Source organism: Aptenodytes patagonicus, chromosome 13 (assembly GCF_965638725.1).
Source record: "Aptenodytes patagonicus chromosome 13, bAptPat1.pri.cur, whole genome shotgun sequence".
Taxonomy (NCBI): Eukaryota; Metazoa; Chordata; class Aves; order Sphenisciformes; family Spheniscidae; genus Aptenodytes; species Aptenodytes patagonicus.
In genome coordinates this window covers 12,404,380-12,431,019 of record NC_134961.1, presented here as the reverse complement: position 1 = coordinate 12,431,019, position 26,640 = coordinate 12,404,380, and the positions used below count along the sequence as shown (strand labels likewise).

At 36.4% G+C, this 26,640-nt stretch overlaps 1 protein-coding gene across 2 annotated transcripts in view; it reads left to right on the top strand.

The window, feature by feature from the left end:
* Positions 1-26,383, top strand: part of CYTH3 (cytohesin 3) — a 52,950-nt gene extending 26,567 nt beyond the window's left edge. The window contains exons 2-13 of one of the 2 annotated variants that reach the window (XM_076350644.1): positions 273-355; positions 926-990; positions 1,427-1,493; positions 5,723-5,841; positions 9,441-9,521; positions 11,549-11,661; positions 13,116-13,264; positions 14,068-14,179; positions 21,652-21,728; positions 21,810-21,881; positions 22,016-22,170; positions 22,807-26,383. In XM_076350644.1, coding sequence (XP_076206759.1) covers positions 273-355; positions 926-990; positions 1,427-1,493; positions 5,723-5,841; positions 9,441-9,521; positions 11,549-11,661; positions 13,116-13,264; positions 14,068-14,179; positions 21,652-21,728; positions 21,810-21,881; positions 22,016-22,170; positions 22,807-22,879 — 1,166 coding nt within the window. In that variant the 3' untranslated portion in view covers positions 22,880-26,383. The remainder of the gene's footprint in view (positions 1-272; positions 356-925; positions 991-1,426; positions 1,494-5,722; positions 5,842-9,440; positions 9,522-11,548; positions 11,662-13,115; positions 13,265-14,067; positions 14,180-21,651; positions 21,729-21,809; positions 21,882-22,015; positions 22,171-22,806) is intronic. The other variant, XM_076350645.1, reaches the window with a different exon arrangement.
* The last annotated feature ends 257 nt before the right edge of the window (positions 26,384-26,640 follow it).

Sequence of the window (26,640 nt, the reverse complement as noted above, 5' to 3'; positions counted from 1 at the left end):
ATATTATATGATAACAAGTTCCCTTTGATTGTCTAGCTTTCTTCTGAAAGATTCTGTCCGTAGTCATTATTTCAATTACCTTCCTTACGATTTTTATAAAGTAGAATTCCAATAAATTAGGTTTGGGTTTTGTCTGACCTGAAAATGATCCCAGCTAAAAAAAAATGCCCTGATGTTTCATGTAAACTTACTTTTCTTAATCAGGTTTATACAGTTTTCTGCGATGAGGTATGTTTGCAAATGCTAAAAGACTACATTTTGCTCTATTCCAGTGCCTGATGACCTCTCCATAGAAGAAAGAGAAGAGCTTTTAAATATTCGTCGCAGGAAAAAAGAACTGATTGATGATATTGAGGTAATTGATTCATCTGTAAAGATCCTTAGAAGACTGCTTCAGTAGATTAAGTTACAGTAAACTGCATCCCTAGGTATGAATTCCAGGTAATGTTTTTAAAAGCACATAAATGGCTTAAGCTAAATCTTACTAATAATGAATGGGATTTATGCATCATTTGTGTGCTTTTAAAAATGCTAACTTCTGTATTTATGTAATGCAATATATGCAATATTACATATATGTACACATTTGATTTGTGTAATCAAGAACTCATTAAACAGCAGATTTGCATACAGGATAGGAGAGAGTGAGAAATCTGGTAAAAAATCTTATACTGAAATTGGTAATGGCAATTTGGTCATGATGCTCTGACATGAGCACGCTGGGAGTTCAGATCCGTGTGTTTAACAGTCATTCGGTTGTGGTACAAATCTTTAAGCTAAATATCTAAGGAAGCCATAAGATTCATCACTTTTCTTCAGGTGACTAGCAAATATTAGAAAATAATTGATCATACTAATATATGATAGATTATTTCAAAAAGTGTTTTAATGTAGGTTAACATATTGTCCTTCCTTCTTTTGGCAGAGATTAAAATTTGAAATTGCTGAGGTTATGACAGAAATTGATAATCTAACTAGTGTAGAAGAAAGGTAAGTAATGCTAACATACGGACATGATTCAGTAAGACCTTGGAACAGGTCTTCCAGGAATAGCAAATAAAAATAGTTTTATCATGCTAAACAAACATTGGATCACCTTTACTCAGTCTGTTATAAAGTCTCTAAAGCCTGACTTTATCCTGTTTAGGTGTGTCATTCATTTGGATAGAGAATGTGTTGGATAGAGAATGTAATATTTTAGACTGTCCAATTGATAATGATACAGTTCTCTGAAGCTGCAATCACTTGAAAGAATTGAAAATAGTAACATAATTTTCCCCCTTATAAAAAGTGAATGTCTTGTTTTTGCAACAGAAAATACAAAGTAGCCAAAATACAAATTAAAAGAAGCTCATCCGGAAGTTTTTGTTTTTGTAAAAGAGCAACTGATAACTGCTTGTTGTTTCTTCTTTTTCTCCATGTGTAGCAAAACTACACAAAGAAATAAGCAAATAGCCATGGGAAGGAAGAAATTCAACATGGACCCTAAGAAGGTAGAGAATTTTTGTTTTCCACTTGTCAGGAATCAAGTTCCTGCTTGTAATGTGATCTATGACAAATACAGTCATGTTTTCTTAACAAAACATTTCTGATAATATAAGTTCACAGGCCTTATTTGTATATCCTGTAACATACTGAGCAGAGGGTTAAATTAGAAGCAGTCATCTAGTCATTTGCCAGTCATGTGTGCTTTTTTCGCTTAAGCAAACCTTTTTTGATAATGGAGGTTATTTATCAACGATCAAATATGCTAGGTATTGATTGAGCTGGCTTGCAGAAAGATTATTTGTTCCTGATAGAGGTGTTCTATGTTGATATGTCAAATATAATTCTAAAAATATTTTGATGTTTGGTTATAAGTGAGGCCATACTTTTTTTTTTTATGCCCTCCTATTTTTGTTTCTTCCAGAATACCTTTTAACATGTTTTTTAATTTGTTCTCATATAGACTTTCATATTTGCATATCTAAATTCTGTTTGTGAAAAAGGCACGTATGAACATTTGTATACATAAAACCATATGTATGTGTACCTATATGACTTTTACAAACACTTGCTGATAGAAAGTTGGTTACCAATTTTTAGAAGTCTACCGTGCATTTAGCCAAGAAGTAAAGTAGTTCATTTCTCTGCGGTGCCTCTACTTTTCTTAAATAATTGTTAATTTTCTGGAAAATTCAGGTCCCTGCACATGCTCTTACAGACCTCCCCCGATATATTTAAAAGAGCTGCTTTGACATATTTGACCTTTTAGCCTTTACTTTTCATTTTACATCTTCCTTGCTTTGTTTTACTGCCTTCTGTTGTTTGTAATTGAGATTCCATTTTGAATTTGTGAAGAGTCTTCTTTAAGGTCTTTTTGGAAATTGTTTAGCATTTGTTTTTCTGTGTTAGTTCTTGACATGTTTTCTTTCCAGTTGTATTGAATTCTGTTAGTTTTGGTGGCTTTTCTGTAATGTTCCGAGTACAGTGATGGCTGCTGCTATTCAGACTGTTTTCAGTTTACCAGAAACACTCAAGTACTTAGAGATATAGAACCATTTTTAAGCTACTGACCATGTATTTTATTTTTATTTTCCATTTTGGTGACTGTCTAACTTCAGTTCTGTTGAGCGCAGAATACCCCCAAATATCCCGATAGTTTGCTGTCGTCTTCCAGCTCTTTCACATCCTGGAAGTTTGTGGCAAAGTCACAGGATGATGTCAGATACTTTCATTCCAATGTTAACTATTTTTTTGTTACTGTTCTTGTTGGGTGACATTATTTCTATAAATAGATGCTGTGGCCGCATTGCTACTGTAACATAATTTAAATGTGGTAAACAGACTTACAGTAGTAATTTCTTAATAATGTCTATGAACCAGTGGTGGCCGGCAGTAGCTGGCCGCTCTGAAGCTAGATCATCTTGTTTGCAGCTGCTACTTTAAATTACAGGCAGCTAAAATATATGTCCTTCTAATGTTGAGAGAATTAACTTGGGGTCATTGTGGAAAGGATGTTTTTCATTCATAAATGGGAGGGAAGATGGTCTCTGGAGTTGGAATGTGAAAGAACTGAGGTAATAATACATGCGCAGAATCCCCCAAGTTTTCTTCTTTAAAACCAAATAACAGAGTTCTAATGTTTTCATATTAGCAGGAACACAGTGAGGTAATTTTCTTCTACCATTTTTATTTGAAGAGCTTTACATTTTCTAGTGTGTAACCTATATGTAGAGCAATTCTGCCTGCCCCCACCCCGAAAATCCTCATTCAAAATAGCTGTGTTTAACGCAGTTACGTGATGTAATATCATGTATCTTGCTGTTTGGATTTGGCTGGCTAATGTGGGAAGGGCTATAATGGTAAAGTTTGTAAAACACTTCAAGAATCCCTGTGCAGAGGACATAAAGCTGTGCTTGAAATTCGCAGCACTGGAAGTCAGTACTGCCTGCGTTGGGCCCAGAAAATGAATTCTTTCTGACAAAGGCAGGGTTTAAATAACTGCAAAATTTGTAATTAAGTTACTGTAAAAGCTATGAAATTCAGAGCATATTTCATTGCACTGACTTAAAAAAAAATCTATGCAATATTTGTATTGAATATTGAACATTTCTGTAGCCATGAATTTTGTGTGGGGAGGTCAAACTAGTACAGCTGTCTTCCATCTCCTATCAGACCACAGAAAGAAAATTTGCATCCAGACAAAAGATAGCGTAGGAGCTGACGGGGATTTGGCTGACCTGTTTTACCATTTATTCCAGACGCTGGAGTAGTTGTGCCAGACAAATTCCTTTTCCTGTCTATTTGACTTCTGGTTCTTTAACATCTTAAGAATAAAAAAAAAACAGGGAAAAAAAATCCAGAAAAAGGAAAATTAAATTGATTTTTGTAGTATGTTAAAGTATCTGCTTCTGTGCGCAGAAATTTGTTTTCCATGCTTCTAGCCATGTCCATTATCTTATTCAGTAACTTGTACAACTTCTTAAAAACTGTTCTGGTCAGTCTATTTACACTAAGCGTGAATAATATGGTCTAGGTGTTAAACAGGGGAATCTGCAACTGCTATTTCTGATGTCCGTTAGAAGGAAGGTTCTCTGTCGGTTGACAGCTGAGAAAGCTTTTTGAATAACTTGGTATGGGAAAAAACGTGTTTCATAGTCAAATGAATTTTTTGTACAGTTATCAAATAAGCTTTGATGGGATCATTTTGAGGAAAGCTCAGCTATTTCTGCTTCAAGATAAAATGGATATATTCTTTGCAACAAAATCATGTCTGTTCTGAAATGACTTATCAAAATATTAAGTTGTCAGAGTCAGAATACCAGCCTGCCATTGAAATTAAGTTTTCAGATGATGATAAAATTGTTTTGAGAGAATTGCATTCCAGACTTTTTTTAAAAGCTTCAAGCCTTATAACATCACAGTTCATTTTCTTTGTTAAATTAGGTCACAAAATTGACTTTTTTTGTCAGGCAGGTAATAATTTCATTATAAAAAAACCAGAATCAACCAAACAGAAGGATAATTACTTTTGTTGAATGTTACTGCAGGGCCTTGTATGCTATATCAAAAAATAATGGAAGTTTTCCCAGTTGTAATGAAATAAAAAAGAAATATATTCCATTTGCAGAGATTGAAAAACTTCTAATATTTCTGAAATTATGAAATATTCTAGTAGAAAAGATTTTGAATAATTTATTAAGCTCTTCTGTACATATTTGGAATCCAAGACATTAAGGTTACTTACAGCTGCCATTCCTACTTTTTACTAGCATGCTGTTAACAATTTTATGAAATCAGCAGGAATAGCAACATCTTTGTTGGGGGGTGTGGGGAAAAAGAGTGCTCTCTCTTCATGACCTGCTGAGTGTTGGAATAACATCCCTTCCATCCTTTACGTAATCTTTATATAACTCTTAGTCTCCTTTCTTTACCGCTTTGCAGAAAGTTCTCTGGGCATCCCTAGAGTGTGCCAGTTATAGGGCCAGTAATTTATGGAGGCATAGGAGTCCAGGGGCTTGATCAAGTACCCACTGAGGGACAGGGTAAGACTCTCCTCCTGGCTTTGATAGAAGCTCCGTGGTAGAAGCTTGACTGGTTCGTGAACAGTCCTTTGTGAATAGTCTAGTTCAAGTCCTTTGTGAATAGTTTAGTTCCAGCACAACCAGAAGTCACTGAGAATCCCAGTGTCAGCATAAACTCTTTTAAACCGGTTTCAGTATCTTCAGCTGCGACTTCGACTGCAAGTAGTGGCTTGATGTATTGGGTTGCAGTTTGTAGATTGTAACAGATGCTCTATTCTGTCGTGGTGGTAATTAAGTTGTTCCTACGTACCTCTTAATTATATGATTTTACAGATTATGTCTCTGCAGACATTTATGCAATGTTGCGAACAGGCCAAATCACACATTAACTCCAAAGAGCAACATGGAATCATTATTCAATTAATGTTTGATATTTCTGTTGTTGAGGGATTCAAACTGCCACCTAGTACTTCTAGCCTTAAAAATGTATTCTTATTTTAATCTTTAAACCAGTACTAAATATTGCTTATCTAACTGAAAAACATTTGTTTACCATTTCATTTAAAAAAAAAAAATCTGTAGGCTAATGTAATTCTTAATGTGCTATGTATATGTCTGTGTCAGTATATTAATACCAAATGTTATAAGCACTATTTACATAAATGCTTATGGAAGAAAACATAACATTCCTTTTCCTCTGGAATTGCTCTTCTTAGGGAATACAGTTTCTGATAGAAAATGACCTCCTGCAGAACACTGCAGAAGACATTGCACAGTTCCTTTATAAAGGAGAAGGATTAAATAAAACAGTAATTGGAGATTACCTCGGTGAAAGGTAAAATAAAAATACTGAAACTTTGTTCTTGAGTTTACAAAGCATACTTATGGGTTTTGGTAGTTACCTTCCCCTCCGCAGGCTGCATGAGTGAGCTACTCTACTACTCTGAGATCTAAAAAAGCTACAGTGGGCAAGTAAAACTATTTACGGTATTGTCATAGTTTTTTTTTTTTTCCTGTTAGGTTGTTGTTCTTTTTAAATGGGTACATTGTGGAACAATATTTAATTTGTTGTAACTTACTATTTTGAGAAAATACCCTTAAATTTGGCTATAGTGCAGAATTCAATGCCATGAGCATTTGGAATGTCTGAGTTGTATTGCAACAGTTCCAATAACTCTTGATACTGTGCCCAGGCAAGGAGTGATTTACAATCGCTAATAATTTGATAGTAAAGAAATTACTTTTTAAAGTGGGTAGTTCCTGGGACAATAGTTATAAGCAGGTTTTAGTGTTGTGTTCTTCCCTGCACACAGACTTCCCATTAGTAAGTAGCCATCTCAAATGGCAGCTGCGCAGTATCTTTATCAATCCTAGTACAATAAACATGCAGCATGCGTATTTATGCAAACTATTGCAAAACACAGTCAAAATGCTAATTACTTCCATTGCTGTGCAACCCAGGAATTGATTTCAAAAAAGGCAGCAGAAAGACAGAAGTGAAGAGTGGGTTGGAGTACGTGTATCTACGTGCTTGCACATGTTCCGGTTCAGATTCCAGTTATGGAGTTTTAAAAGTTGACTCATTTAGGATATACTGCTGTAGCAATATGTTCTGGCAGATCCCTTTTGAGGCACCCGTAATCTCTTTACAGCATCAACAGCTTAGTTTGTGCTCAGCAATTTCCTCTTGACTTTAATAGGTTTACTGAAAGTTTTTACTGTAATATGTGTATTTTGAAAATAGATCTTCGCTCTGAAGTTTCTGTGCAGTATATGTAGACATTTCAACAATTTTTATACAACAGCATTATGTTGTTTCTCTTGAATATTTGGGCAATCAGTATTATAAAATCACTCTTTATGGGTTCACATTTAAAATTAAAAAACTTATTGCTCGTTCTCTTGCATCCCTGGCAGGGATGCTGCTGGGCAGCACTGTGGTCTAATCTGAAAATACAGGGCAACCTTTCTTAATATTGAGTATGTATACAGATAAATATGCAGTTCAATTATGTCTTCTGAATTTTTCAAGACTTAAATACAGACAAATGTAGTGGTCATACTGAATAGCAAATTTGATCAGGAAATTTTGTATAAATCTGTCAACTGGATAATAAAATCTTAGGAGTGAAAAAAAAACCCCCATACTGCTCCTATTTTGCCACAAGGCAGAAGCAACCTATCCATTTTAAGGAGCAGTTGAAGTCAAAAAGAAATTTAATTTTTTTTTTTTTCCTTAAAAGGAGCTTTTATTCAATGTATCCAGTCAATCTACTTTAATTGTTTTTTGCATGTTTTTTCATTTCTGTGAAGGGTGTAATATTAAGATGGTAATGGGAAAGCAAATGGTATTCTATTTTTTTTTTTTTTCACTTACATGAATTAGTAAGGGGGGGTGGAGGTGAAGAGATTACAATCCGATTTTCAGGAATGTGTATGGAAATTTCAAGGTAGTCAGATCTGGAATGGGGAATTGGTTCATCATACGCCTTTGAACTGCAACATTAATTTCCTAGAATCTTAATAATTTTTATTTATGTTCCTCTGAAAACAATGTATTAGGCCTTTAGGTCCTGGGGTAAAATAAATACCCTGGGATAAAATAAAATGTGACAATTGAGGTGGTCTTAAGCTGCTAGTTTTGCTTTTGTGACTACCTCAGAAACAGGCTATTAAGTGATTTGTGCCATGCAAATGGCAGTGCATATTATAGATTAGTTTTTATTGAGTTATGTACTATCTTTTATCAAGGCATTTGGAGTCTGAGGACATTCTCTTGTACTTTGCCACTCCCTCTCAGGGGCCCATCATGAATTACTTCTGCATTCTAGCTAAATATAGCTGAAGATGAGACCAGGATAATCAACAGAATGAAATATTTGTGTAACATTCTGCCATAGAGAGAGATATTTTAAATTATTGACTTTTATAGTGTTACAGCACTTGGCAAATGAAAAAAGTGAATGGTAAAATGGAACAAGATAGTATCTAAAAATGTACAATAAATAAGGGATGAATTACATCCTGTAAAAGATTTAAGATTTCTTTATATGTGGGTAAGTCTTCAATTATTTTTTTAAATGGCTTCCTAGACCTTTCATGATAATTTGGCTTGTGTCTTTGGAGTTGTACCCAGCACAAGTATCACTATTAATCCAGTCTACATTAGAACCTAGAAGAGCAAAAATTAGAGTATAAGGCTAGTATTTGTTGTGGATTACTGCAGCTTTATGTACATATAAGCAAAATCAATATGTGGCTTCGAGTAACAAAGTACTTCTATTGAGTACTCTCTTTTATTATACTATTATGCCACTTTATTTCGCTGCACTGGAAAGTAGTCACACATTGGAATTGTGCATTATTAAATTTCATGAGAATTGCTTCATTTTGCTTGACAGAGCTGATGTGTTTTTCTGTAAACAATATGGGGACATCCTGATGAATGAATAGTTCATTTTAAGGTATTTACTCATGACTGTTACAGGTTAGTCTGACTATGCAGTTAGTCAGTAATGCAATAGATAATTCTTGATGGGTGCACACCTTTCTATTTTCGGGTGGAGGCTGATATGCAACATTCTGTCTTGGTGATGTATTTAAAGCACACCCTGAGGATTATAAACCTTTACGCTTCTGGCATATGAACTCAGTGATGGTGTAGGCTAAATTCTGTCTGCATCCAAACAATTTTGTGTTCATTAATGTTTAAGTGTTATTTTTGGATTTAAACACCTTTGCATCAAACAAAGCATAATTTGGCTCATGATTTACATAGCAATATAAAAGATAGGTGAGAGGAAGCCCGTTCAAAACCTATTCTGATTTTAGTAAACTTTCATTGTAATGCTTTCTGAGAATGGAGCAAGAATATACTATGTACTAAGTAGCTCTTTTAAAAAGCTGTTCTTTTTCTTAGGTACAATCATTTGAAGCATTTCTGTTCCTCATCTTTGCACATAAATTAATATACTGCTTTAATATTTTCTGCTCTTAGAGGAAAAAATGGGATAGTTTGTGTTGTATGGCTAAAGAAATTAATCTTACATTAACCGTTGTTTTAAGAGATCATGACACAATTTCTGCAAAAGACTTTTTACTGGATAAATTTATCGGGTATCATCCCATGTCAAGGCAGGTGCAGTAATAATAAATGTGAAGCAAAGAAGGCAGGCCATTTTCAGGTCATTTAAATAAGCAGTGCTAAAATCAGTTCAAGTGTACCTACCTTTCCAATGCCAGCAAAAATCGGCAAAATACTAGTGTTAGGTATTAAAATACCTCTCAAATAAATGTGTAAACTATTTCTGATGACTTGATTTGATCAGTATGATCATTTATTTCCTTGTTTATTCTCAGAAGCAAATAGAGATAACTAACAAGCCTTTAAAGTTCAGAATTGTAATTGTCTATTTCCATTTTTGTCTTTCATAGAGATGAATTTAATATTAAAGTTCTTCAGGCTTTTGTTGAACTCCATGAGTTCGCTGATCTCAATCTTGTACAAGCCTTAAGGTGAGTAAATTCTTTCTTTTTTTGACCTGAGCTTCCTTTATCAAATTGCATGTTCATATGAGTCACTGTGTTGATTTATTTGTCAGAAAGCTGATCTACAGCTCAGCACAATTATACACATTACTGTGCAAGTTAGCAGAGACAGCTCTGTTTTAACTGTTCCAATTGCTTGTGTGTGTGCTGCCTTTGAAGGTGAAAACTTTTAATTGTTTCAGACAAATACAAACAACTAAAACATAGCCGTAACTCTTTGGTGTAGCTGCCATATGTGGACATTTGAAGATCTGTTTTATATCTTAGCACAGAGATAGGTAAAAACCAACCAAACAATTTTCTTTGCTGCCATCTTCTTTCTCCTTTCCTTCCATCTCAACTTGTTCCTCTGGGCGGGGAAAGGGGGGGAATCCCACTGACCATAATTAGTGATTGTGTTCAATTGCAAAGAGGTAAACTTTGAATCAAATAATTTCCTTCTACTTTCCTCAGAGTTTCCCACTTGTCATGTGAAACAAAGTGTAATATCTTAGCATACTTTTTTCCCTTGCTGAGTGAACCATTTACTTGATTTCTCTGGGATGCCAGCATACAGTGATCTTGTGAAGTCCCTTCTCGTCTTGGTGGAAATCCGTAATAGATCTAGCAAGTTAAGTTGATTTAGACAGTTCTGCCCGTTCCGTTGCCACAAGTTACACCCTCCTGACACCAGATAAATTGAAATGTCCATGTGATCTTTGTCTCTGGTGCAGTGCCTTGTGATGTGGAGTCAGAACAGCTTTGCTATGGTTGAGTGATGTGGTGATGATAGCTTGAGCTAAGGAAGCCTTTTCTCTGGCTGCTGAAGCTTGTCTGGGAGGCTTCATATTCCTATCTCTTACCCAATTTAATGTTAGGTTTGACTTTATTCTTCCTTAGCAGCTGCTACTATTAAATGTTTGTATTTTGGTAGCTTACAAAATTCGTGATCTGGGTTGGAACCTTGCATGAGGTGAGTAAAAGACAGTATATAGAGCTGACAAACTAAAGATGGCCTGCGACACTTTAATATAATGTCCTAAAAAGAAAACTGATGAAGACAGGAATAAATGGTTATTATATTGGCACCCAGTGTACAGGGAATATCGAGAACTTGTTTTGCATGGCAGAGCATGTAACTTTGCTGGTCTAGATCCTGTTTTAGTTTAGATAATTATTTTGCTAAGAAAGAAAAGAATAAGTGATTAAATTCATTGGAGCTTTTTAGTGCCACAGTGTGCCAAAAGTAAATTTGTGAAGACTTCTGTCCTGTATGCATTCCAGTGTACCTATATGTAGAAATAGTAAGCTATGAATGTAAAAACTCTGTCAGTTCATGCTGCTAAACAGGAGCACAGATCTCCTGCGTATATTACAAAATTACTGAGGTTATATCATGAGTCTTTATTTTTAAGATCTGGGTCTGATTCTTGTAGGGTGAACTTACACTAGACAGGCAGCACCTCTCTAAGCACTGGGTTTTTTCTTGTTGCTGTTACTATTTTTTAAACGTTTGAGGAGTTCAAGTAAAGATGTTAAGGGTTTTCGTATTCCTTGCTTCTCTCCCCTACCAGAAATATTTTATGTAATGTGTCTTTTTACAGTGTAAGTAAAGTCTAACTGAGTGTTTATTGCTTTTAGTAGCCAGGAAACCCAGGGAGGATTGAACTGATTGTTTCCCCATAGCATTCTCATGGCAAAAATGGGATGCATACAGAAAATTGTTTACTAGTCTGGAAAAAAGAGAGAGTCTCAGAATATGAACTGCCATATTATCTTGCCTGATAGCATGCAGTGTTGCTGGCTGAATTACTGGGTTAGCCATCTGTGCATGTTGCTTTATAATAGCTCCTGACTTGTGTGTTGAGAGATTGAGAACGTATTTCTAGGACATTTTATATAGACATTGCTGATTTTTTGTTTTGTTTTGTTTGTTTTTGTTTCTGATTATTAGTAATATATGCTTAATATATAAATATTGGAATGAGTCTAACAACTATTCTTCCCTTCTGTAGGCAGTTTCTGTGGAGCTTCAGACTCCCAGGAGAGGCTCAAAAAATTGATCGTATGATGGAGGCTTTTGCTTCACGCTATTGCCTTTGTAACCCAGGAGTCTTCCAGTCTACAGGTTAGTCACAGGAAAAAATAGGAGTTCTTAAGTATTTTTTTTTTTTTTTTTTTGGATCATACATGTTCTTCTACATCTGATGCAAGGAGGTGATGGCCAGTTTGGAAGTTCAGGATAAAATAATACGTGAAATGAGAAATTTCTGAGAACTGAGAAAATGCAACTGTCTAATCCTGCACTTTGTTTCCAGGAGGTGCAAGCTTATGGTCAGAATGCATTTTCATTTATAAAACTTCAGCATTAATATATATCTAAGCCAATTAAAGTATAAAACACACTTTAGAAATGTCACCAAAGATTTTGGCTAGGAATTGGAAAAGTAAGATTCTAAGGGGCTTAAAGGTAGAAGAGACTAATAGGTTGGGTAGTCTCATCTGTCAGTTATAAGGACTTTACACCTGATTATCTCTGTATCAAGTCCACCTCTGCGTGGCTATAGTATATTATCTAGAAAGTAATCCGTTTTTGTTACGAGGACTGTATCCTTTCGCAATCTCTTCAGCAATAATTTATCTCAGTTAGAAATGCACCTCAGTTTTCCTTTGAATTACTTGCTTTAGAATTATTCAAGTCTTAAAAGCTAACAAAACTTTGTGGTGCTGCACAGAATGCCCTAGCATTCTGGCATTGTTGGTCTATTTAGTTATATACACACATAGCTTGCTGTTGATCACTTAGTTTGAGGAACAAATAGGCTAGGAAAAGGTTAATGTAAAGCAGGTCTGCAACAGCTAGAGAGGAAAATACTTAACTGAAAACAAAATGCTGAAGATGCAAACACATTTTTCCTCTATGTAGCAGAGAGGTTTCCATCCTGCTTTTTCTTACACAGGATCTTGTACTTGAATTCTGGGAGAATTTACTATAATCATAACCATGTCAAGAGGCATGATAAGATCTCCTTTGTTATCTTTTGATATTATTCAGTGGTACTAGCCACCTCGTGTATGCCAAGAAATTGAGTCAATGTCATTTTCAGTCTGTTTAAATGCAGTTCAAATATTATTTTGAAGAGACTGTTCTTTCTCTTTGGAGAAAGCTTTGGAAGTACTTTGAGTTAGGAGTCTGATTGACCAAGTCTATTATAGGATCTACCAATACGATCTAGGCAAAATCTGTGTGCAGAGAACGTCTTGCCCAAGAACGCTTCAGTGTTTCAAGTGAAATGTTAATTTAGAGTGATAGCAATGATTTCAGAGAGTTTAAATTTTTTTTTTATTCTCTTGTACTGTTTTTTCTCATCCTGGCTTTTAATTGAATAGTTACATATTTTTTTCTTAGGCTTACTTCAACAGTTTAAAGAAAGGTGAGACTTTGCTTTCATGTATAGTGTTCAGGATTTTTTGATTACCTGTTTCTTTTTTCTTTATCAGTCAGGATGAGTCATATATTCATTTTACAGGTTTCTGCCACAACACACAGAGAGATAAATCATTTTTCAAATCTTATTTCAGATACATGCTATGTGCTGTCATTTGCGATCATTATGTTAAATACCAGTCTGCACAACCACAATGTAAGAGATAAACCAACAGTAGAGAGGTTTATTTCTATGAATCGTGGAATTAATGAAGGCGGAGACCTTCCAGAAGAATTGCTACGGGTAAGTTAGACTGGGTAAGACAAGGCATTGCTTTGTGTTTTTAATAGGAAATTTAGAAGTATGTACAACAGTTCTCAGGCAGATTTGTCGAGAGAAAGTAAGAACAACATTTTCTAGCATGCATAACCATTTGAGTAGCTGAAAGAATATTTTCTGATATTCACAGCTGCTTTGAGCTAGTTCTCCCTGTATTCAATCTTTTGTTAAGGAGAGGAGATTCCAGAGAAAACACTCTGTTTATCTCTCAGTAGTTTGCTGATGGCAAAATTCTGGTGGAATTGGCTTCTTATGGAAAAAAGTAGTATTTCTGGATAAGTCAGAGAAAGCCCGAAAAAATAGTAAAAATCATTGTTTCGTTATTGCCTCTCATTTCTTTCCATGTGTCTTGTGGAGCTTCCTCTTGTCCCTTCCTCTTGAGATTAAAAATACCTGTTTCTCTAAGACAGCGTGATGGTCTAAACCATTTTCTGAAAACCCAGGTTCATTTGGCAAAACTTGTACTAAATGAGACCTGAAGCTGAAACCTTTGAAATACTGAATGCTGAATTTAAAGAAAAAATGTCTTTGCTAGGAGTACTTATAAAATCTGTAAAAAAGAGACACTTGTTTATAGATGAAATATTTTAAAATCAAACTTAATCAAAATAGTAAACAACAATTGAGAAGGGATGGTCCAGAATTTTACGGACTGTATTTCCTATGTTTTTTATACAAATAGTCTGAGAAGCAGTAGGATGTCCTGGTTGCATTTTCTGTTAGACATTTATTAATGAGGTCTTTTTCCTCTTTTTTTATTCTTCTAGAATTTATATGAAAGTATTAAGAATGAGCCGTTTAAAATTCCAGAGGATGATGGAAATGATCTAACGCATACATTTTTTAATCCAGATAGAGAAGGTTGGCTGCTGAAATTAGGTTAGTTATAAGGGCAGTTTTGCTGCTGTATGTTTGTTCGTTGTTAGCATGTTTGCTGCTTCTGTGTCTGCTTTCTTGTGAAGGTAATAGGATTAACTTTGTAATTTGTATTTAAAAATGTATGAACCAAAATAAGTAACTCCTTTACATCTGAAGGTTGTTACTTCTTATTTTACATATCCAAATTAAGCAATCTTGTTTCAAACTTTGGAGTTTTATTTCTGATATATGAGAAATAAAAACTTGGCGACAAAAAGGAAATGCCATATGGTATTTACATGCTGTGACTGATAAATAACAACTAAGTCTCCATAAGGTCATTTCAGAAAACTGTGTGATATTTCAGCTCAGTTTTCTGTGTACAAAAAAAAGGATTTCTCTTCAAATAGTTATTTTTGTATGTCTTTATTTTTCCATATTATTTGTGAGTTTCTCTTGGTTTGGTTTTGGCTATGATTTTTTAATGAGTGGTTTAAATGTACCTTCTTGTTTTCCTTATGGCCTATGACCTATCACCTTTCTGTTCTGTGACTGGCTGTCTCTGCTTATTCTGCATTAGGAGGTACGTATCTGATTGCTTTCCAGTCCCCTCTTCTTCAGTTGCTCATTCTTTTATTTTCTTCCTCCTTCCTCCTGTTTTTTTTTCTTTTCTTTTTTTTTTTAAATCAAGTTTATTGTAGCATTTTGCTTTTTCACTCAGTGTCACTAACAGTATCATCAGTGGTACTCTGAAAGACTGGCATGTCAGTGTCTAGCTCACATGCGAGTGTCTTCTGCAAAAGAAGAAAGTGTTTACATGTAAAGCAGAAAAATAAAGATGACTATTCAGCATACTTTTCTCGTTCATTGAAGAACATAACAAGGGAAGAATAATATCTACTGAGAGAAAACATGTCTTACTCTTGTAATGAAGTTCCAGAGTGATTTTGTTACTTGTACATCAATTATATTAGATTATTGAAAGATTGATTACATTTGAACAATGCATTTATAAAAGCTGTTCTTTTTCCTGCTTATTTTCCTTTGTAAAGAATATATTTAGCTTATCCTAAAGAATCTTAAATGAGCACCAAATTTAGGGTTGCGGAAACTTCTGGTAATTTGCAGTCTCCTGGCACTGCAAGATGCCCTTGTTTACAGACTCTTTTAAAGTTGATGGGATTCACTTTTTCACTTGGGCTTAGGGAATTTTTTTCCTATGTAAAGGAGACTGAAATTTTATTTTAACATTTGTTTTTCAATGAAATAAACCTCTTTGATATGAAACACCAGTACACACTCCAACAGAGCCAGTTGTTGGCCACTTTAACGTATAACCGCTTGTTAAAGTAGAAGGAACTTTGCACTTGGAGAATGGTGACTAAAGTATGAAAAGGGATGTGTGCTGGGGGGTGCACATGGGGGGGAGTATGGTGAAAGGAGAGCCTGGTTAGAGCCATGGGCCCGCTCTACTGGGGGCGGGCACATGGAAATTAGTGGTCATGCTAGTGCTGGAAGAAAACAGATGTGAAAAGGAAGCATTTGTAATTAATTCGCATGCTCTCCAATGTCTTATTTTGACCTCTGTGCTACAGATGCTATAGAGCTCTTTGTCTTTCTAACTACAAAAAAAGCAAAGCTCTTGCCGGCACAATTTCAAAGATGACTTTGCAGCTTTTCTCCATTTTGTAGCATTGAGGTGATAGCTATCTCAACAGAAAGGCTTTCAAGATGATGTAGGTAAAACGCGCTTTCTGGAGAAGAGGTTGGGTATAAGCCCATGCTGTGCATATTTCTCCTTCTGTTGCCAGTGCTCTCTCATATACTTATACACATACTGAGGGTGCAAGCAAGAGTGTGAGTGTGTGTAGAGGAGTGACAACACCCCTTGTGGAAGAAACTCTCAATAGAAGACATATAAGAGATTTAATAAAAAACAGAGGAACAAAGAAATTGAAGGAAAAAGGTGACAAAGTCAGTGAGAGCTACCAGGTACTTCCGCACAATCCATCTCTGGCTCTGGTGCAAGGTCAATAAAACCAACTTTTCATTATGTACGAGGTAGATGAGAGACAGTGCGCAGAAAACCCAATAGTAGAAGCATGCGTGAAACGGAAGGGTGTTGCACGTAACACTCCCACAGTGTGAGGGCTATTTGAGTAAAGAAATGAAACGTGTCCAGAAGCCTCTGGTGAATCAGCCTGTAAATGCGTGAAGCTGTGCTCCCGTGAAAGACTCTGGTTTTTTTCAGCAGACATGAACTGGTGCAGACAAATATATTTTGCTAGTTTAGATGCAGTGACCAGAAATAAACTGGGCAATCTTTTTTTCATCCTTCTCCCTCTCCCTCCCCCCCCCCCCCCCCACGTTTGCCCTCCCTCCCTCTCTCTTTCCTCTACATTGAGTTTCCTATTTGCTAGGAGGCTTAAACTGTATGTTTGAGTGTGCTGTCTCGATCAACATTGTTTGCATTTTTACAGTCCTTTCTGTTGGGAAACACTTCTTGTGAAATGGGCAGGGTTTCCTTCAGTTCTGGAAGATGCTGATATTAAAAGTTTCAGTATTGTTGACATGCTAAGGAGACTATTCTTGCATGAGAGTTTAAGTGCTCAGTTGTGATAATACTTAAAAGTTGAAATAGGAAGTTTTATATAAAACTATAAATAAGACTAAGACAACTCCCAAACCCTGAGTATATCAAGACAGTATTTTGTGTTTGGTATTTCTTATAGTCAACTCTTCTCATTTATCTACTTATGCCCCTCTTTTTAGTATTCCAGCTCACCGTATTGATTGTCCTCTGGGCAGGAGATGGCTGTTGTGAAACTTTCATATATTGTAAAATTAATCTGTCCTAAAGACCACCCTAGCTCTCTAGCCTGGCATTGGGTTTTAGAAAGCTGGGAGGGTGCAAAATGCTTTTGGAGAGTTTGCTGCTCTGAATTTTTCAGAGGTGACTTTGTGTAAGTCTGAGTGCCAAACCTGGCAGCAAGTCAGCAATTCTGGTTTTATCTATCTAGACTCAGCTGGTACCTTTATATAGACATCTTTATCTCAGTAAACCTAAATTATCATTCAGTTCTACATTGTTTGAAGCGTGGTGTAATGAAAATGAATGCTGCAAGTGAAAAACTGAAAGCTGCTGAGTGCTAATGAATCCTCACTTAGAGCAGCTTGAGACATTATGAGCTTTTAGATTTTTCTGCGTCATAATTATTAGCGGTGTTGGTACCATGAAATTTTCTGCCATCCACTTTAAGGTATTTTGAAATTGCTGTCTCTGCTTTATGTTGTAATGCCCAAGTTACAATCGTTTTGTGCAGGGAGGCATTTCCTTGCCTAAAGAGCTTCTCGTGGCAAATAGCTTGGTTTGCGTAAGATTTTCTTCTAGTTAGAGGGAAACTGTCATATTATTCCACCAAACTGGAGAGGAAATGATTCAAGCCAGACACATGATTGTGTTAATTTTTTCTGCCAGTCAGGCAGTTACTGAGAGCTTGGAGATTGTCCAAAAGCTTCATATCCGGGCCAGTCCCGCCAGTGGTGCTTATTCCAGCACATCTGTCCTTGAGAGGATGTCGTTTCTCTTCCCTAATCCGGGGCGAGAGAATAGCAGTGGTTGGTCAGGAAACTGGTGCCTTCCGGTACCTGCCTGGCTCTCGTGGTAGCTGATGCTCTTCTAGGTTGGGGCAGTTAATGTTGCGGTCGAGGGAAACTTCTTTTTCAGAGAAACCCAAACTTTGATCCAATCATCTGTATAACTGCGCGGTTTCTGGGTCCGTTCTGCCTAGTGGTATCTAAATGAACTGAGAAGAAAAAAACCCATTCTTGATGTGTGCGTCTCTCTCTTTCCCCTCTAAAACTTTATATAAACGTGCTGAAGATTTGGGTAGAATTTTCTAAATTTAGATACATTGCTGCCTTTAGTCTTAAGGCCTTTTTTAATTTTGAAATTGGTGTTTCCTAAGTCATTGCCAGTTACTTTTCCCTTTAGTATAGGTGGTTTCTTTTACCTTGTTCTCCAGTTTGTACTTTGCCCAGAGTTGAAAAAAAAAATCATCCTGTGTTGGGTTACATAGGTGAAGAGGGTCTCTGTTCCTCTTTCTGTACATTTTGCCTTGTTGTGGCCTTTTCTTGTAGTTTCCTTAGATTTCCACCTACAAGATATTGTGCTTCTTTTTTTGTTGTTTGAGATGTCTTTGCATTTTAGTTAATCAGATCTTTGAGAAGTACTTATATCTCTCCATTTCTGTAAATGTTTATGGATTCATATTCTGATTTTGTTGATCCTCTTCTGCTAACTTAATTCCTTCTAGTTTTAATCTTTAAAAGGCTGGGAGCTGGAATAAGATATGAAGTATGGTACTGAAACCCTTTGTTGTTTTGTAAGCCTACAGCAATCTCGGCCGAGGAAAAGAATATTTTGTTATTACGAGTTCTTACCCGTTAATCTTGCATGCAGTGTTTACAGGCCGTAAAGCCTTATCAACCAGCTTCTTGGGGTTTAGCCCATTGTAAAGGCATATTAAATGCATGTTATATGGTGACCCCTGCAAACTTGATGAGTACAGATTAGATTGCCTTTCAAGCTTTATTAGAGTTTCTGTGCTGTTGACAGCTGCAACTAAGTAATGGGGTGGGCAGACAGAGACTTATATGTGAGAATAGTTCCTTATCCTGCCAAAAAATCCTGCCTTGCTGCTTTTTTTCTGGAAGAGAAGAGTAACTCATAGCTATGTGGAGCAGGGAGTTAGGGTCTATTTCCGTGACTGGCGTGAGCGCTGTAACCCGGTGAGCTACTGGCTGTTTTAGGGAGAAGGGAGCAGCAAGTGGGATGTTGTTGGAGATATTTAATCTTCTTTCTGGCTTCAACATCAATACTATTCTGGAGCTGGGAAATGTTTCATGACAAAAGCTTCATCAAAACTGGTTACAGAAGGTTTCAGGTTTGAGAAATCTGGCTTTTCCAAAGAGAGGGAATGTTGTCAGGAAAAATTTCAGCAAACTCAACTGTCACTTACTATTTGGCACTTCATGTTGTTCTAGGACGTGTGTGTTTTAAGTCTGTTGTATCTGCCTTAAATTATAAGCAGGCCTTCTTTTAAATATATGGTTATTACCTGATTATTTTTTTATTGTGTTTTGACATGATATCACAGTTTGAGAAATGCCTTTGTTCAATTTAAGCTGCCTCTGTGATGGTAGCCTATTTGCCTGTTTGTTTCATCCTCTCTCCTGCTGAGTTTTTTTTCTGCGAGAACTGGACAAGCCATGACATTTGATGCTAGCTGATGTTACCTGTTAGCCTGAAAAATGTGGTGACCTTTTTGTGCCGTAAAAATGTTAAATGATGTTAACCTGTTAACCTTAGAGAGCAGAACGTGACTTAAAATCATGGCAATGACCATTGGGTTGTATGAAAAAACGTCATGTTACGGCGGTAGCAGGGACTGCCCTGGCAGTCGTCTTAACTTGGCTGCTGCTTATTCATTGATCTGGAAGTGAGTCAAGCTGAAGTTCATCGACTTTCCATGCCTAGCCCAAATACTTCCTGATACTTGAACCAGCTCTCAGTCAAGGTGATGGGAATTTTTCTAGTGACTTACGTGCCAGTTTGAATGTTTCTACAATGCTTTATTTAAGGTTCTGTCACAGTGGTTGTACTAAAATGCCACCAGTTCTTCCCTCACTGTCTCCAGTTCACTCAACCATTCATTCTGTCACGGCTTCTGCATCTTGCACTATTTTGCCTTCTCTTATTTCACCGCACCTGCTTGCAGATTAAATTTTTCTTAAGATGTGTGTGCGTGTAGTGGAAACATAAAGTTTATTGAGTACATTGAACATTGCAGTGTGTTAGTACTGGGTTACTGTGTAGGTCATGAAACCAAGCAAAAGGAAAATATGACATGCAACATACTCGGTCTGCAATGCAAACACGTGTAGGCTGGTATCAAGAAATTTCATTATATTCCTAGAATTGTTCTTTAACTTAATTTGATTTGGATTTCTGTATTAAACAAAACCCCGGCTATCTCAAGTAGAACAAAAAGTTTAAAAAATTATGCTCCTGTCTTAGATTTAGTTATATGACTTGGATTAAATTGGGGGTCTTGTGTGTATTAATGGTACTCTTCTATGCATGGGTGTTCAATAGCAAGATCAACTATTTTGAGACGTTGGGTTAATGAGATTAAATCACTGCTGAATGGATGATGCACAGGTGGTGACATAATCCTGAAGTCAGATAACTATGGTGGAACTAAGCCTGTATATTAGTAACACGTGAATGCTTTATCTACAGTTGTCTTTCCTGGAAATGATGTAATTGTGGAATGCTAGACATGTTCTGAAGTAGCCGATGGCAGAAAACCAGCTGAAAGGGCCGAGACAATAATGTGTGTTTCTAAAAGGAACTGTTCCCTACAGTGTGACATTGTTAGGTGTAAGAAAGAGGAGCTCTGTGGTTGCTGTTGTCTAAACTGTTAATGCAGGAAAAATAGGCATTTTTGGAGCAGTAGCTATATGATGTATTAACCTATAAAGAGAACATGTTTTTAAAACACTAAATGATAAAAAGTGACTAAAAATGGTACATTTTGGCATAGGATTTGCTCCTTATTGATGACACATTAGATTTGTTCTGCTGATAATCATAGATAGAATCACAGAATAGTTTGGGTTGGAAGGGACCTCTAAAGGTCATCTGGTCCAACCCCCCTGCCGTGGGCAGGGACAGCTTCAACTAGATCAGGTTGCTCAGAGCCCCGTCCAGCCTGACCTGGAATGTTTCCAGGGATGGGGCATCCACCACCTCTCTGGGCAACCTGTGCCAGTGTTTCACCACCCTCAGCGTAAAACATTTCTTCCTTATTATCTAGCCTAATGTTTATAAGCATCTTATGCACTTGATGTTAAATCTGAAAGTAGAGATAAGTTCTCAATCACATGTATGCTCACAAGTGGAGTGAAAGGAAGGTGATAAAATGCCCTTAATTTTATGGATGGGACCCTTTCCTTGTACAAGACAGGCTGTGGAGAGGGTTGGTCCTGTTGCTGGAACCCAGTTGCTGGTTTTGCTGGTAATTGGCCTCCCTTCGCTGCAGCAGCTCTGACTGCATTTCTGAGGGCTGTACAGTATTAATATTTTGGATGCAGTAAACAACTGTGATGGCATGGACAGAGGGAGCAGGTCTGACTGCTAAACTATTGCATTCATTCTCTGTAAGAGAGGAGACATTTACAACTTTAGAGCATACAGTTTTTGTGGCTGATCAGCAACACCATAGTTAATGCTGTCTCAGGAGTTTGATCTTAGTACAAGAGTTACAGTAACATGTTCCTTTAACCTCAGCTCATCTGTGCCTGATCCATTTACGATTAAGTAATTAAGCCATATTTTGAAAAACAAGCAAGACTAAATTACTTTCTTATCCATTGTTGAAGTCTTGACAGCGACACACATTTAATTCAGCCATACCTTTTGATTGTAGGGGGAAGAGTAAAAACGTGGAAACGGAGATGGTTTATTCTGACTGATAATTGCCTGTATTACTTTGAATACACAACAGTGAGTATATATTACAGTGACCTTTGTTTGTGATCAAGATATTTAAGTGGCTAATAATGTGGTATTTTCCTAATTTTTTAGGACAAAGAACCTAGAGGAATTATTCCGTTAGAAAATCTTAGCATAAGAGAAGTTGAAGACCCTAGAAAACCAGTAAGATATTTTCGTAATACTTTTTTTTAAATGAAGATGAGTAAATGATATAGAACATTGATGTAGTGTTAACTGAAGATGTTTGTCAGTTTTGCTTTGTTTGTTAAATTTATTTCTTTATTTCTACCCTCCAGAACTGCTTTGAGCTCTATAACCCCAGTCATAAAGGTCAAGTAATTAAAGCGTGTAAAACTGAAGCTGATGGTAGAGTGGTGGAAGGCAACCATGTAGTGTATAGAATATCTGCTCCCACCCCAGAAGAAAAGGAAGAGTGGATTAAATCTATCAAGTGAGTTTAAAGTCTTAAATGTCTTTCAGAAATGAAGTGTAAGCTCTTTTTGGAATAAGATACCAAGAGAATTTGTTTTCTAACTTGGTTGAAGAATTCTGATGTGGCAATGTCCCCCAGGATTAATGACAAGCTACATGGCGTTGATGGATCAAGATACAAGCCTCCTGTTACTGTCTGATCCTAAGGGAATAGAGCTACTAACTCAAATGAGGAAAATGTGGAAATTTTTTTTTTTTTTTTTTTTTAGCAAATGTAAAGCCTTGTGTGAATCGTCTTTAACCCTAATTTTATTAGATTCTTACTTCACTTAATAATTAATTTTAGTGTCATTTATCCTAAGCATGTTCACAGCGCAGCTTTAAACTTTCACAGCTTGACTTTATCTTGTAAGGTTTATAAAGCAGACCCACACTTGAAGAAGTAAATAATGGTCAAGATGAAGGTATGAACTCTTAACAAATCACAGCTGAATAACATCTTTTTCTAAAGAAATATTTGTGATACTTAGAAGTGAACCATCCATTATCTTACTAAGAGTGTGGAGTCATCCACAGGGAAGAGAGAACATAATAGTTTTAGTTTTCAAAAACAGGTATTTGATAACCAAATTGATGATTCCTTTTTCTCTTTTAGAGCAAGTATCAGCAGGGATCCCTTTTATGATATGCTGGCAACAAGGAAACGAAGAATTGCAAATAAGAAATAGAACATGATCAGCAACTTTGTATACCTGCATCAACCTATACATGAGCATACAGTTGAGTGATAATGTAAAAATTGGACAAACTAAATGAAGACAATAACTGTAAATTTTATATATATACACTTTACTATGACATAAAAACTTGGCAAGACCTTTCAGGGTAAATAGTTATTGGCTTATAATTTGAAGTAAGCTTCAAATCCCAGAGGATGATTATATTGGTACTTAATTCAACTGAAAACATGGAAGCCTTGTTTTCACTTATATTAGTCACAACTCCAGTTTATTTGGGTTGGGAGGAAAGGAATTCAAGGCTAATAGTAAAATCTCCTATACTGGTTATTTGAGCGCATTTCCCATAAAAGGAGGAGTGATTATAAGACTTTCATCTCCCACTAAAACGCAGCACCAGAAGTGGAGTACAGTGTGATCTAGCACTTAATTTTTCTGAAAACCCACGATCTCGATATCGGTTTTCAGGTCTTGTGTGTTTCGCAGTAAATGAACAGCTGAGTGAAGCTTTCCTTTAGGATTCGCTCTCCTACCTTTATGGAAATAGCTTTTCTTCTCCTTCAGAAATGCAACTCAGCGGTAGACTGGCAGCTACGTAGTTAACTAGTTGTGCCAAAGGGTTTGGTTGATATGCACTGAAATGTATGCAGGTCCCAACAGCAAAGGTTTGAGTCTGTAGACATGACACTAAGTACAGATGTGGTTTGACGTTTGCCAGTAGGCTAAAACTCATTCCTGTCTGCTCATACGCTCTCAATAAGCACTAAGATTTAATGACTGGTTTCATCTGCTTTTTATATAGTAACATCCTTCTTATGTTTTAGATATGTTGTAGTTTAATTAACACTAAGTTACTACTAAAGGAGTAAGATGACAGGGCTTGCATGAGTTTAGGCTTTGCATGTGAAAATACCCCCAGATAATTTCACGTGTGCATTTAATGTTTTTAAAGGGGAAAAACCAGGAAGGTGAAATCTTTCTGTAAGATACAGCCCTAGATAGTTAAGCAAGCAGGATTCATTCCTTTGCTTGATAACAAACTTTGGACATACAGAAAAGTTCAGTATTTTTATTGCATTCTTAAAGGCGATTTTTCAGATCTGTGCTTCAGCAGTTGAAATTGAAAAAACAAATAGACATCCTTATTTTTACTTTAAAATCTTACACGTCGATTACCTAGTGCAACTAAACTCCCCCACAAGCACGTCTCTTTTTTTTTTTTTTTTTTTTTTTTTTTTTTTTTTTTTTTTTGGTGCGTGCGTGTGTGTGATTTGTGGAAGATCTTTCTGTGGTCCTACTGATAGTCTTTCAGTAACATGTAAACTGCTACGGCAGATTTTACTACAACGCTTTTCTATTGATAGCGCACATACCATTCTTAAAGTAAAGCCCCTAATTCCACAGTGGGCGAAAAAGTGGTTTTTTGGACCCTACTGCTTCTGTTAGTACTCAGTTTTTCACAGCCTTGTTGAACCTGAGCCATGCCTACCGTGCCAGTGAATGCTTTGGAGACCCAATACTTTGTCAAAGCACTTTTGCTTGTTGGAGTTACAGAAGCGTCTCTGGATAAATTAGAGGGAAACGTGCTGCACTGGCAAAACCACAGAGTACTAAGTTGATCTGTTTCACATCTCCTTTTAACTGTAAGGGAGTCTGTTTCATTGTTCCCGTCTTACTAATTTGCCTTGTTTTGCATGGGGTGTCAGCCTGTGAATGTTTTGCTTTATTGCATGTTTGCCAAAAAGGCCGAGAGGAAAAGAACAAAGTAAAAACTTCTCTACACCTTAGATTTTCCCCAGAGTGTGTGGAATTGCAGCCTGCTTGGATGAATGTTCAGATCCGAGTACTTTCAAGGGAGTAAAACTCAACCAAAGGAGGTAGAATCCTTGAACAGGTATCGGTGTGGGGACATCTTTGCTTAATGGAACACACTTAAACTCTTTATGGAAACGAATTAAGTTGTATGTCCCATGTTTGCAAAGCAGCATGATTGTGGAGCTGCTAACATCACTTGTTTTGAGTCTTCTGTTCCGCAACTACAAGTTCTGTTTTCAAGCAATGCATGTATCGCTTTTAGCTTTGGACAAGTAGATTTGTAATGCAAACAGTGATAAGCCAGAATCAGTGGTACTAATGAGTGTAAAGGTGAAAAGCAGCAAATAAAGTATTTCTGGAGAAATGTGAGATTACAGAAGCATTAATAAGCCATGAAGCACTTTTGTATCAATTCTTATCTTCTGAAATATCACCTTCAAGAAAATCTATTTATTTAACCAGGTGAGGATGTCTGCCTGTAAGCATGAAGGAAATGCCTTGAGAGTTCATTTGCTGTATTTAGTTTGAAGTTCTTATATCCGGCAGAAATAATTATTTAGAGTAACATGTAACAGGATATTATAGCAGGAAATATATTGTTTCTTAGCATTAAAATGCAACATCTTAAACAGCTATTTGTGGTGCTCAATATATCTATTTAATTTACCAAAGCTAATGGAATTATTCTTGTATGTGATAATATTTGATTTCAAATGTTCTTTGTAACAGTATTAACAGGGAGTGAAACTGGCCCAAAATTTCCACTGGCCACGAGGCCAGTAAAACAAAGTGGCTTGTGAAAATTTTGGCCAAATCAGGTACTATCCGTGAGGGTGAAGAAAAATCTCTCAACCTTTCCCTTTTTCATTGGGCTTCAAGTCCAGGGGTAGCTACTAAGACTAGCTGCTCGGTGGTCTAAAGCAATATCTGTTACAGTTTGGCCGTGCTGAGCGAGGAAAAGTCCTCTGGGGACAACAGACTTCTCCCTCCCTGTTGCACTGAAACTTGCATAATGCTTCAGCTCTTCGTTTTTAACATTGCCCTTTACGACTACAGGGGCCAGCGAGAGCCACTACTGCTTCTGCCACGCACATGGCTTCGCTCACTGTCCAAACCATTTGGCCACTACCATCAGCCACGTTGCCAGTGCAATCTAGGGAGAGAACTGTATGTAATACTTAAGCTCAGCTGGACTGACTTAAATTTTACAATATTCTGACAAAATAAGCTCTATGTCACTTAACATTTTGAACCGTTTTAAACTGGTACAAAACTGAACCTTTGTAAACTGAGCAGCATTTATAATGCTTCATATATAAAACCAATGCATATTTTTAAGATTTATTACATATCTATGTAGATATGCTTGCTGGAAAAGCTAGGTCTGTTGTAGACCAAATGCTACAAATTAAGACTTGTGGCTTACCAGTTTCATTTCTATATTTTCTTGGAAAATGTTTCTAGCTAGAGTTTAAATATAAAATGTAAATACTGTACAGATATGTATTGATATAAGCATTACTTGGTGTACACAAGTGATTTGCATGACAAATACTCTGTATCAATCATTGTTAAAAATGTGATGTTCTATGTAAATCCACTGCAATATTAATGTTTTCATTTATTAAAACCTGTTGCTTAAATATGGAGATTTTCTCAAAAATAAAGTGTGAAACTGTACTATTGTATAGCTCCTCATTTACTGAGAATACGTGGGAGGCAATTGCTGATTTTTTTTTAATTATTTTTTATTTTTTAGTGATGAAGGTTCAATTTTGCAGCATGTGTTATAACCACTCTTGTAAGTAAAAGGCGTCTCTTCCCTACCTTTAGGCACACTAATTTAAATTATCAGGTTTAAATTTTCAGAGAGAAAAACCATCAACTGCAAAATAGATTGTTTCAGTAAAGTATGCTATGACTGAGTGTTATTCCAT